General features: G+C 38.2%; 1 protein-coding gene across 5 annotated transcripts in view; it reads left to right on the forward strand.

Annotated features, from left to right (window-relative positions):
• TENM3 (teneurin transmembrane protein 3) overlaps positions 1-12,998 on the forward strand; it is a 319,771-nt gene that overhangs the window by 270,082 nt on the left and 36,691 nt on the right. For all 5 annotated transcript variants that reach the window (XM_082051699.1, XM_082051700.1, XM_082051701.1 and 2 more), the window contains 4 exons: positions 3,407-3,674; positions 4,252-4,395; positions 8,029-8,278; positions 12,469-12,701. In XM_082051699.1, coding sequence (XP_081907825.1) covers positions 3,407-3,674; positions 4,252-4,395; positions 8,029-8,278; positions 12,469-12,701 — 895 coding nt within the window. The remainder of the gene's footprint in view (positions 1-3,406; positions 3,675-4,251; positions 4,396-8,028; positions 8,279-12,468; positions 12,702-12,998) is intronic.

Here is a 12,998-nt window from a genome sequence, read left to right on the forward strand (position 1 = left end):
TTTCTTCTATCTGTCTTCTCTGTGGTAACTCAGCAATGTTTTAAGTATAGGAAAAACAAGCAATTTCCTCCTTTTTATATCTTAATGCTTTATATTGATAACTCAAGGTTATTTCTTTGTAAGTTCATTTAAGAGCCTCAATTCTAGGGGAAACCTTTTTTTAAGGGGAAGAGATTTTTCCATCTTGAAAGGAGAAGTTTCAGCTTCTACTTAAAGAAGTCCTATTTTAGTACTCCTTGGTCTCAACATTCGTGTAATAGCGGTAGTTGCCAATATCTACCTGTGTCTAAAAAAGCCATCTTTACCCCTTTCAAACCGTGACGACGTTACATTTTAATGCAGCAGGTCAGCTGTTGCTTCTTGGCGAAGAACCTTTTTCTGACATAGGACTAAAGTTTGCACTCATTCGTGAAATTTGTTCTTAAACCCTCTATTGAAGTTGCTCATTGTGCCAAAAAAAAATCACGGTAATACAGCAAGCATTTTTCCCCCTAATTGAATTAAATTTCTTACTCAGAGTTCTTAATACCATCAGACCATGTCACCTGAATCATATTAGTATTTTGGAGCAGGAAAGCATTCCAGAGCCTGGACAGGATTAGTGCCGCTGGCCACGAGAGACAAGGAGCCCTGCACAATTTATGTGACTCAGTCACCAGCTTGAACTCTCAGGACAAGAAACTCTGTGCTTGTGAAAATTGAGATGACCTTTATCTCAGTCCTGTAGGTTAAATATTTCATGGCTGTCCTTCCAAGAAGTTTAATCATCCATAAATAAAATGTTGACCGTTAGAATTTGGTAGCTGGGCTATAACTCAGTCCCCTTAGGGTCTCAGCGTTCTGAAGGTAGTTTGATACTTTATCTGGAAAAGGTAAAGCACAGACAGCTTGGTTGTGTTGGCAATTCCCCATGTGACTTTTATACCCAGTGACTTTCCTGATTGCTTTACAATTGATGTGATGTCGTGGCTCCCATAGGATGCTCTCTGCTGTGTCTGATGATTTAACTTTTCAGATAAACGTTAAACTGTTTAATTCTCTTTGTAATGCTTGATTCTGGGAGAGAGATTGAGATGCATAACCTTACCTCTATATTTCTAAAGTTCTCAAGAAAATAAGTTACTACAGGGATATTTTATGGAAAGAGGGAAGTTATAAGTCAGATTTCCAGCAGATGTTTGAGGCTTCTGCAGAAACTAATAATAGGGGTTGGGTTTTTGTTTTAAAGCTCGCTGAGAACTATGTGAGTGTCCTGGTTTCTAATTTGATAGTAATCCAAATACCCAGTGGAGTCTCTTGGAAATTGAAACTTCAAGGTGTCCTCTTTATTGCCTGTTGTGTCAGCCAAGAGTACTGGAAGACCACCTAAGTGTTTAACACTGTTCTTCCACAGTCGTAGTTGTAAAAGAAGCAGTGGTCATAACGGGAGGCCAGCAAAGTCCATTAAATTGTGTCCTGTTACAAGCGTATTATTTCTTTTTCTCCTCTTGCTTTCAGAGACCTCCATCTGTTAGACTAGTTTTCATGTGCACTATATGAGAGTCCTGCTGATGTCTTGAGGAATTTGTCTATTGTTCCAAGGTGGTTTGTGTTTTTTCTTCAAAGTCTTAGAAAAGGAGTATGTCCACAATCACTTCTCTAGACAGAGGGGGATTTGTTTGTGTAGAAAAGATTTGCCTGTTCTCTGGCTTAGACACAGTGCATGTGTTGGACTGAGGGAGAGCAGACTAGAGTTACAAACAGAAATTATTCCACCATCGCCTTCTTCCAAGTGATGGTACTGCTCGTTATTTCTTCTCAGTGACGGCAAGTTCTTGGTGAGTAAAAAAGAAACATTCTAAGATTAAGAATTAAGAATTTTTAAATCTGAATTTAATTTGTCTAGTATCTTCCCGTTCCTCTTTTACTTCCTACAGCTCTGTTATATTCTTACTGGAGAACAAGAGTTGCATGCCCATATATATATCAGATGTAAATAACCATTCATGCCAGAAAACGAGTTCAAAATACTAGTTCTGATTTTTTGTTACTGTTATTGGGAACAAGATATAATTACTACCATATAAATCTTTCTTTATATCCCAGCAAAAGTGCTAACATAGAGGATGGTGTAGCACCTCTCGCCCTCCTCAAGAGCATAAACCACATTATTTGACCCTATTCAACACAGTCAGTTGTTGAGAAGTTGTTAAAAGTGTCCAAGGATTTCTCGAGCATAGGGACTAACTTAGCCCTTATTTAGTAGCCACCTTTTGATCTCACTGAAGTCTCAAGTCTAATATATGTGACAGTGCTTTCCCTGAGGTCTGCTTTCCACTAATATTCATTACTGTTTGGTCTTCAGACTTTAGGACTAGAAGCCAGGAAAGTAAAAGAAAGCTTTCCAAATTTGTTTCCCCAAGAGGGCTCTTTTTACACCACCAAGGCCCTGGGCTTGTGTTTCTGCGTTCTTTGCCCTCTCTACCCACCAGAGAAACATTATCTTTATAAATGTGTCTAGATACTTTTTTCTTTCTTTTTTTTTTTTTTTTCCCCAATAAGCTGGGATACATGGTAGCTGTTCACCTGAAGTGCTTGCTGTCAGTGTTTATGTCCTGACTGAAGTATAGGACAGTATAGGCTATCTTCATCCACGTTACGCAGGAACCTTTCACGTCCATCCATCACCCACAAAAGCTCCTCAGCTCAGAGGAAAAGACAAGGTAGAGCAGGGGAGAAACCTTTCAAAAATAAAATTGAATCATTGCACCTCTCTGAAATGAGAAAGTGGTGGGCTGATGTCTGAGTAGTGAATATTGATCAGGAAATATGGAAAAGCTTTCCCTGAGGCATCCTACTTATCTGTCTTCAAAATAAATGGAAGAATGCTCTGGTTCAAAGTACCTACAATCCACAGGTAATGCAAATAATAAACCACCTAAAAGTCCTTCCTGCTCTTGCAGGAGTGATTAGATATCACAACCCAAATCTGAAGCTTTGCAGTGTTTAGCGGCTCTACTGCCTTTATTATGTGTCCATAACTGGGACATGTGTGGCAGCACAAGAAGGGGCTATTTTCACTTAGATGAAAGATGCTTTTTTGCCTCTTTTGGAAAAAGCAGTTGGGAATGTTTTCCCTCTCCTGTATGCTTCCTTCCCCCCATAAAAATAAAGGAGAGATCTTTGAAATCCTCCAGCACAAAGTATCAACTAAGCAGCTTCAGTATAATGAAGAATTTAGTTTTTGCTTTTCAGAAAAAAAGGTGGTGTTATTTATTTTACATTATTAAATGAAGACTGGATTTAGATGATACTTCCTACTGGATTGTCATGCAGCATCATGTCAGGCCTCCTTCTATGAGAGCTGCATTGTTCTGTTTAATGTCAAAATCATTCAAATTCTGTATTTTTTCTTACCAATGCATAGGTACTTCATGAAGAAACAACAATACCAGGAACCGATTTGAAGTTATCATACTTAAGCTCCCGAGCTGCAGGATATAAATCTGTTCTGAAGATTACTATGACACAGTCTGTTATACCATTTAATTTAATGAAGGTTCATCTTATGGTGGCAGTGGTGGGAAGACTTTTCCAAAAATGGTTCCCTGCATCCCCGAATCTGGCTTACACTTTCATATGGGATAAAACTGATGCATACAACCAGAGAGTCTATGGATTATGTGAAGCTGTTGGTACGTGTGTTATGGAATTTTTTTGCGTTTTCACTGTTGCCTTGAAAATAGGGAAGCACATCTCAAATACCTGTATCCTTTAAGTAGAAAATGTTTAGCAGAATAAGATGAGAAGTAACACTGCATATTAAAATATTGTAGAAAATACTAATCTAAACTTTGAATTATAAGAAATCAATTCCTTCAAAAGGAAAAAAAGAGACCATAGTCATTTTTCACATCTAGTTCTTCCCCATGAAGTAGCCCTCAGCCTAATATCACTGTGTGGCATTCAGCCTGCACCCTCCTTGTACTTCAAAGCACAGCAGCATTCTGACATACTTCACCAAATGGCTGCCTTCTATACCCGTCCTAATCCACTTACTTTTAGTAACTAAAATTATTTTAATAAGCCAAGATGGATTTTAAAGGATTTTGGAACTCTGTTTAGTCTTTCAATACATCTAAGGAAGCCACTGGGATTTTCAGGTAGTCTGACACTGCAGAACAACACAGGTAGTTTAAGGAAATCAGAGTTCTTAAACTCTTCTTCTGAACAAGATCCTATAGTTAATAAGGAAATGTATTGTTATTTTAGTGTCTGTAGGTTATGAATATGAGTCTTGCTTGGATCTAACTCTTTGGGAAAAGCGGACTGCCATTTTGCAGGGATATGAACTGGATGCCTCCAACATGGGTAGCTGGACATTGGATAAACATCATGTACTGGATGTTCAGAATGGTAAGCAGTTAATTTTTGTCTTGCTAATTTTAGTACTGAACTGCCCTGCATTTCAAGTATCTCATTCTAACTTTTCAAATGTTTGCTTTGTTATTTTAATAAAGGAAATTATGGAATGTTTTGCATATGATTAATTATTTGATCTTTACAGTGCATGTCATGTCTCTTCCTCCTATAAATATATATGTATTAATAATTTCATCTAACAGTGTCACCCTGTATTAGATATGCCAAAAAAAAACCCAACCTAAAAATGTTGAAATTGTTTTCAAAAATTGAGTGATGCTAAGGAGACAGGAATTCTATAGCAATTTTAGGTGTCAGCATTGTTATTGGCAGTAACTGTTTGTACGTTAATAGTATCTTGAATGATGTTTTCACTTCCAGTTTTCACATTGCGTGAAAATTAAACAGCAGTAGGAGATATTCCTGCCTGAGAACTCTTCACTCCCAATATTAAATCCATTAATACAGGAGGTGTTCCCCTGCATGTCATGATATCGCCAGCTCCAGCACGGCTGCTCATGGGAGCAGTTAGCAAATGGGTAACCGTCTCTTGTGGAGGATAAGCGCTCACCTACGCTTTCCTCCTGTTTAAATCCTTCCCTGAAGTGAGTTCTCCTCAGTGATGTGATTTAACCCTGGCCAGCAACTAGGACCACACAGCCACTCACGCCTTCCCAAGTGAGAGGGGGAGAGAATCAGAAAGGGGAAGAAAAAAAAAACAGAAAGGTCACAGGTTGAGATAAGAACAGTTTAATAGAACAGCGAAGGAAGAGAAAATAATATGTACAAAATGAGTGATGCACAATGCAGTTGTTTACCACCCACAATCCAACAGCACATTTGTTCCTGAGCAGTGGTATTTGCCCCCCTGGCCAACTCCAGTTTATCTACTGAGCATGACATCATATATAAAGAATAGCCCTTTGGCCAGCTTGGGTCAGCTGTCCTGGCTTTGCTCCCTCCCAGCTTCTTGTGCACCTGGTAGAGCATGGGAAGCCAAAAAGCCCTTGATCACCCAACAACAACCAGAACATCTATGTATGATCAACATTCTTTTCATACTAAATCCAAAAGACACACTATACCAGTTATTGGAGAGAAAATGAACTCTGTCCCAGCCAAAACCAGGACTCCCAGCATGCTGGGGTCAGCTCGGCACACAGAGCGTGATAAACGTTGCCCTGAGTCAGTGGGGGCCACTTGTGTCCCTGTTTCTCAGGACAGAGTCAAGTCACTAGTGAGAGGGTCATCCTTAATTTCAGTGAAAAGATGAGGAGCAGTACATATTTATAAGGCCTGTGCCTTGGCATCGAGGTAAATTTGTCCAGCGTGCTACTTAGCAGCTGTGTGGAGGGTGTCATGCTGAGGAAGCCCCAGATTAACACTGAACGGTGCCTATTTGGAAAAATTTGTTGGCAATGTGTGAGAAAGGTGAAATAAGCAGAGCGGCACAGCTCAAGGTGGAGATGGTCACACTGGATTTTTATGCAAAGAAGGAGCCCAGTAGTAATTCAGTAGGAAGAATACCACTTCTGCACTACCTGGCGTCCCTTTGAGGTCTCCTGGTAGTACATGAGCTTATTTTGTGTGAAATGCTAGTCACCGCCTAAAGTATTGCTTCTGACGGGTAGAAAAACAAGGTAATCAAATCAAGGGAAAAAGTGTCATTGTACCTAATTTAAAATGTCAAAAAAAACCCTGTGCAAATTATTGTAATGTAATCCATCTGAAAATGTAAAAAGCTATAATTATAAATATATATATAAGATTGGTTCTGTTCACAAGGCAAATAGATGGTGGCTTTAAATTATGTTCAAGAGTACATTTGACAAGTAATGACTTTTCAAAGTGACGTGTGTCTAATTGAATAAACGAAGTGGAGAGTTGTAATGACAAGGCGGATGCGCTGGAGAAATTTATTCAGAAGAAAGTGTAGACAGAGTTTGTACGGACATCCCAGGCTACTGCGGTAAACAGTCTAATGTACATCTTTTAGTCTGTGATAATAGAGGAGAAATGTGAAGGACCAATTTTTCAAGGTAATGACAGAATAAATCAGGTGCAATAGTGCACTGTGCTGACTTGTAGAATTCCTCTGATGAAAATTATAGAACTCAGCTATTTCAGGCAAAATTATGGTGCCATGATTGTCATAAATGAGGTAATCATAGGAGAGGGGATTTTGTATACTGTTAATGCATTCTGGCTTTAACTATTCATGAAAAATACATTCTCCCTCTTTTGATTTAGATTACTTATTTAGATTACTTGCCGTTAGGTTTCCATAAACCATTTTCATTCTTCCCGATTCTATCATGTATATTGGTTTTACGTTTATAATCTCCTAAATTTTAGAACATTAAAAAGTAGTGAAGACATGTTAAACATTTAAAGAGGAAAACAAAATATTTTTTACTCATATCTTCCAGTATAAAAGGTGCATTGTGTGAGTGGGGAGAGAAGGAGGAATACATCTTAAATTTCTTCTAAGCGTCTCACAAGAGAAATGTATCCTTCAGCCCCAAGCTGCCTTTGAAACTCTGGGCACACAATCAATAAAACACATATCAGTGTAAAGTACAAAGTGACACGGGCTTTACACGCATTATACCATGGAACGACATACTGTGACTTACGAGTATACCCATAATGGCTGACCATTTGTAAAATACACCTCAGCGGATTCATTGAGAGAGATAATAACGAGGGACCTGGCAACGTTTTAAAACACTGTGAAGTCACACTTTTTTTCCTAAGACCGAAGATTTAACATAAAGCGTGCATTTTTCTTCTCAGATTTCCTATGGAGGCTATAAGGAAGAAAAATACTGCTGGCACATTGCTTTGTCTTCATGAAATTATTGTTCCTTTCATACCTCAAAGCAGAATTAAGTTTAAGAGGCAGGTTGGCCTGGCACCACATTTTTTTTGTTGTTTTGACATTTTTAATAACTGCCTATAACTGCAGACATGGTATTGAGGCAGACTTTGTTGCCAGAGGTACATTTTTATTGTGAGCGGGGTATAGAGTGTTTTATAATGTGAAATTGAGGCAATCTCCAACTTCTTGAAGTAGTTCCTTAATTAATATTTACAATTTGCAGCAGTAATCCACTTTAGATTACATTTGACACCACATTCATAATTAGTTATACTAGGACTTTAGGAATACAATTTGCAAATATATATTGTTTTCTTTTTTTAGAGTACAGGCACAGTTAGAATTTCAAGCATTTCTGGGGAGTTTCAAAACTGTCAGAATTTAGGAACACAGACCTTGAGTTTATTCAGTACACCTTGAGTTTCCTTCCACATGAGAATTTTTATTTTGAATTATAACTTAAAATTATTAACAGTTAAAAATAAGCATGACTGAAAATTTGTTTGGGTATGAAATGTTAGTATATTTAGTGTTGCTACTACTTTTTGTGGATAAAATAATGCTTCATGTGTCTGACGTAAATATAACAAAGTTTTAACAAAGTTCTCTTGTAGTGAGAGAAAATATGGTGATGAAGTCCATTAAGTGATATTAATCAACTAAAAGACTATTTGGAACAGCTGTGTATTTTATGTACATACATTGAAAGTTTGGGTTTTTTGCGTGTTTTTCATATTATCTGCCAGGAATTCTCTACAAAGGAAATGGTGAAAATCAGTTTATATCTCAGCAACCCCCAGTGGTCAGTAGCATTATGGGCAATGGAAGACGGCGCAGCATCTCCTGTCCAAGTTGTAATGGTCAAGCTGATGGCAACAAATTATTGGCTCCGGTTGCCTTAGCTTGCGGGATAGATGGCAGCCTTTACGTGGGGGATTTCAACTACGTTCGGCGGATATTCCCATCTGGAAATGTCACCAGTGTTCTGGAGCTAAGGTATGGGGTTTTTCTCATCTCGGACTTCTGGGGTTGTGAATTACTGGTGCAAACTGAAGTACGGAATAGGTTTCTGACATTGCGTAAGTCAGAGTTTCCCAATGCTTTTGGGAACAAAAGAAGTTGAGTCAAAAGGTTTTAAAACTTCTGAAAAAGTATTTAAAACTTAAGTGAAAAAATTCTACCTTTGGTAAGATATTTTAGCTATGCTTCTCTGAACTGTGAGAATTTCATCTACCCAAAGTGATTATTCTGTGGATTTTAAGAGTTAACGTACATAGTTGACATGAGTGGACAAAAGACAATCGTTCACCGCTTCACTAATGATAACTGTAAATGTTGCCTTCTTTTCATCTTTTAACATCCTTTCTGAACGTTTTTCTAACAATGTTTTTCTGTTCTTTTTTACTTGCTCCCACCAAGAAATAAAGATTTTAGACATAGGTAAGCATTCCTTAAGGAAGATTTATATTTTTCTAACTGTTCATTTTTCATTTTTAACAAATGAATGCCTATAATGGAGAAGTCATTTCTGAGATGTATTACTAGAAAGAGCAGTATTTTTCAAAAATAATGAGTTCATATGTTTTAGTTATGTCAGCTGTCAGGCTGTGTCGTCCTTTCGGATACGAGTTCCTCTTTTCTCATCACTCTGTGTCCGCAGTCAGGCTTCTTTTCATGCTTGTGTGTGCCCTCCTTTGCTGTCCCCTTGTCTCTGGTCACTCCGGTTTCTCTCTGGCAGCACTTTTGCTGATCCTGTAAAAACTCACTCATTAATCAGATACCCCAAATATGATGAGAATGGCATGTAAGTAATAAAATCATAAAAGTATCAAGTGAGTTCATTTCATTAGCCTTTTGATGCTGAGACTTTCCAGGCTCACATTTAACAGGTTTGTTTCTTTAAAGGTGAACTCTTAATGGTGAAAGTTGAAATTGTCCCCTAATAACACAACTTGGGGAGTTAAGATTTTAAAGTACACCAAGATTCATAAGACTGGCATCGCTGCAGTAGGGGCAAGAACAGAAAAGCAAGGACATGGGTTAGTGGTGGACTTGGCAGAGTCAGGTTAATGGTTGGACTCAATGATCTTAAAGGTCTTTTCCAACCAAAATGGTTCCATGATTCAAGGAGCCTGTACTCTGAATTAGAGAGGCAATGGAGATCAAATTTATTTGCTCAAGTACAAGTGACCTAACATTTTTTCAATCTCAAAGCTGAGCTGCTATCTTTATACACACCACTGCCTGTGGGTGATTAATGCTGATAGGCATTCATGGAAGAAGTAATTTTTAGAAGGACTTTGAAGACAGGGCGGTCATCTGTAGGCTATGGCAGCATCCCAAGTCCGTAGAGAGCTAGAAAAATGTTTAGCAAAATGTGAGAACAGCTTTGAGGGCATTTGTTTAGAATGCACAGAGTGAATGGGAGGAAAAGGGGGACTGAAGCAGGAAGAGTATTTTTAAAAACAACTGTGCATGGAGAGTAATGCAGATGATCTGACAGCTGAAGAATTAAAAAGATCAACATAAGCAAGAGCAATGGGAAACAAATCATTACGGCTCTGTGTATGTGCATTTGCACACGTGTGTGCACTTAGATTTGAAGCACAGTTACTATGATTTGGTGTAGCCGGAACAAGGTAATTTGTAGTAATTAGTCTTTAGAGGAGCCCACGTTGGTATGCGACCGCATGTTTTTCAGAGCTACTGCCAGGGATTAGGTGATGCTGCACGAATCAAGAAGTCACTGACCGTGGATTTTAGTATTTGTGTTTGTTTTTATTGGTAGAACGCAAAAGCTTAATATTATTTCAAGCTAGAATGAAATAGAATAAACTCTGTGCAGCTCTCTAGCTGCTTGGCTGCTTATCCCCGTACTATTTTTGAGATCTGCATAGTGTGCATAGATGTTTTCTGGCTAGAAAACAAACATGTTTTTCACTGGACAGTTACTCAGTTCCTCAAATTGTGCTTTGCTCCTGTGAATTAATGCATTTGTCCTGTCAGCTAAAGCTACCTCAGCTTTTTCACCTTCACATGAAAAGAAATGCTGAAGTTAGGCCTGTTGTATTACTCTGAAAGGGACCATTATACATCTAAGGGTTACAAATTGGAGAGTTCATATTGATTCAATAATAATCTATGCACGCACCAAGTTTGGTTTTGGTTTTTTTTACTAAAATAAGAAAATATCCTTAAATTATCAGCTGTATCTTTTTGGTTTGAGGCAGATACAATACTTACTTTGAGAAGCATCCCAAATAAGAAGAGCTTTGTAATTTTAGTTGGAATTAATTGAAACATAGAAATGTTTTCATATTTATGACAAGAACCACTTTAAAAATCATTTTTAGAATGAAAAAATGCATTAGGCGTAAGTTATTTAGTTATTGATTTGATGACTGTTCCAACAATTGAAAAATATGACTGAGGCAATGTCAGATGAGTTGAAGTTCTTCAGATTTTAGTAGTGTAAGAAAGGACTTTATTTTAAATTACAATGAAATAAAATTTAATTGCACATTTCACATTTTGCAATGTGATTGTATTTGAAGTGTCTGCAAAGTTTCTTAAAGACCAAAGTAATCATGTAAATGGGTATAATTTAATTTGCAGTCTATGGAGGTATAAATAATTTGTACACTTCATAGTGATCACATTAAATGATCTCCGTGTAAATTAAGTTTTCAAAAATACCTTTAACTATTTAGCACATTGGCAATAATAGATTTCTAACAGACAAATTTAAGCCTGCACTTAATTGTTTTCAGACAGGCTGTCCAGCACTCAGCTCTATAGCAGAGCTTTTGAAGAGCTGCTAATCACCGTGTGTTTGATTTCATTAGTCTGCTTCACTTGGTTTCTTCATTCTGAACCAACACGTTGAAAGTCTTAAAACCAAAGAAAATCCCATTTATGCAACACATTTTTTCTGTGTTTTTGTAATTGGATAGCTATAAAAATCTGTCCCTGCTAAAAGACATAATTTGTTCACAAGTTGTTCCTGTTGGTCTCTTGTTGCTTTTTCCAAGTGGCAATACATAAAAATGTGTTACATTAGCACAGTTATGTATTTACAAAACGTGAAGTACAGCGTTCTGCGAACAGATGTTTGGCTATCACCAAGACTGGTAGATCTGTTTAAGCAGCGCTTTTGCAAACAGCAGAAGTGGGACTGACTGTTCTGACACTCTGCTTCAATCCATGAGGAGAGCATCAGAAATTACCTCCTGTATTTACATGACCTTATTTCAGCTCTTTGTGCCATAAATTAGGTCAGAAATCCCAGCTGCAGTGGGTTAAGTTTCTACATCATAATATATCAACCCAAAAGTTGCTCTCCTGGCCTGTTTTTTTCACCAGCAGGGGAGAAGAGACAGGAATTCTCAATTATGTGGAACCAGTGGAGAGGCAAAGTACACATTTCTGAGAAAATGGTTAGCAATATATATTTTCACTCTAATAAAGACTATGTTGGCATAGTTAGCGGTTTTGTGCCAATGTGTACAGTTATTTGAAATATGACTCTGAGTTAAGAACAGAAAAGCTCTGCTCGGTGCTCTGGTGGAAAAGATGACATTTCCTAATGCGTTAAATCATGCGTATCACGTCTTTGAAAGCAGTGGATTAAACAAATACTTATGAAGGATGTCTTATCTCTTGCCTGTGAACTAATAATATGAACTCTCCCTTATCTGTTTATGAATTATATAAACCATGCACCCCAGCAGCCTTATATAAATTATAATAAAACAGATAGGATGATAACAGCAACAAAGTGTAAGCAAGGGCTGAGGTCTTGCTGCAAAGTTTGGAACTGGATCAAGGTTCCCAGAAAGCCTGGGATTTTTTAGACTCCACTGTGTTCTGTGGTTTTGATTTGGCCTAATACAGAGACAGGAGCTGTCTCTAATGACAGAGAACAGGACGGGCCTCTGAGCATCACAGACAAAATGGATCTTCTGTCCCAGAAAGACAAGTAGTCTAGACTGGACTGCCTGTGACACAGCAGAGAGACGAAAACTGAGAAAGGCTTTGGGGCCACAGCCTGTGCTACCTGTCTCTAGAGCATCACCATTGGTTTTAACTGTTGGTGTGTTGCTGCATAGGAATTGAAAGCTTTTCTTCTTGTTCCAGTGTTAGCTGCCGTTAATTACAGCATATGCAATGTATAATTCGTTTTACAGCAACAACCCAGCTCACAGGTACTACCTCGCAACTGACCCCGTGACAGGAGATTTGTACGTTTCCGACACGAACACACGCAGGATTTATCGCCCCAAGTCACTCACAGGTGCAAAAGACCTGACCAAAAATGCGGAGGTAATAGCAGGAACAGGGGAGCAGTGCCTGCCGTTTGATGAGGCAAGGTGTGGTGATGGAGGCAAGGCCGTGGAGGCAACGCTCATGAGCCCTAAAGGTAAAAGGAGTTCTCTCTCCATAATTTTCAAACTAATACAAAATTTCAGTGCCGGGGGTGTGATCACGTTTCATTACTGAACGCATTAGTTGGCTCAGAAATGTGGTTTTGAGTAACTTCTTTTAACTGGAAAGACCATTGAGAAAAAGAGCTATGGGGTACCCGGGTTGATTTTTTTTAGGAATTATTTGGCTTTCATGGTTATTGAGCATTTTTAAATGCTCATTTAGATTATGCATTTGGCAGGCAACAGTGAAGCTTTAAAATCACTGTTGCTTTTGGTCCCACTTATCCCAT

This window comes from Streptopelia decaocto, assembly GCF_964273445.1.
Source record: "Streptopelia decaocto genome assembly, chromosome: 4".
In the NCBI taxonomy this organism is placed as follows: domain Eukaryota; kingdom Metazoa; phylum Chordata; class Aves; order Columbiformes; family Columbidae; genus Streptopelia; species Streptopelia decaocto.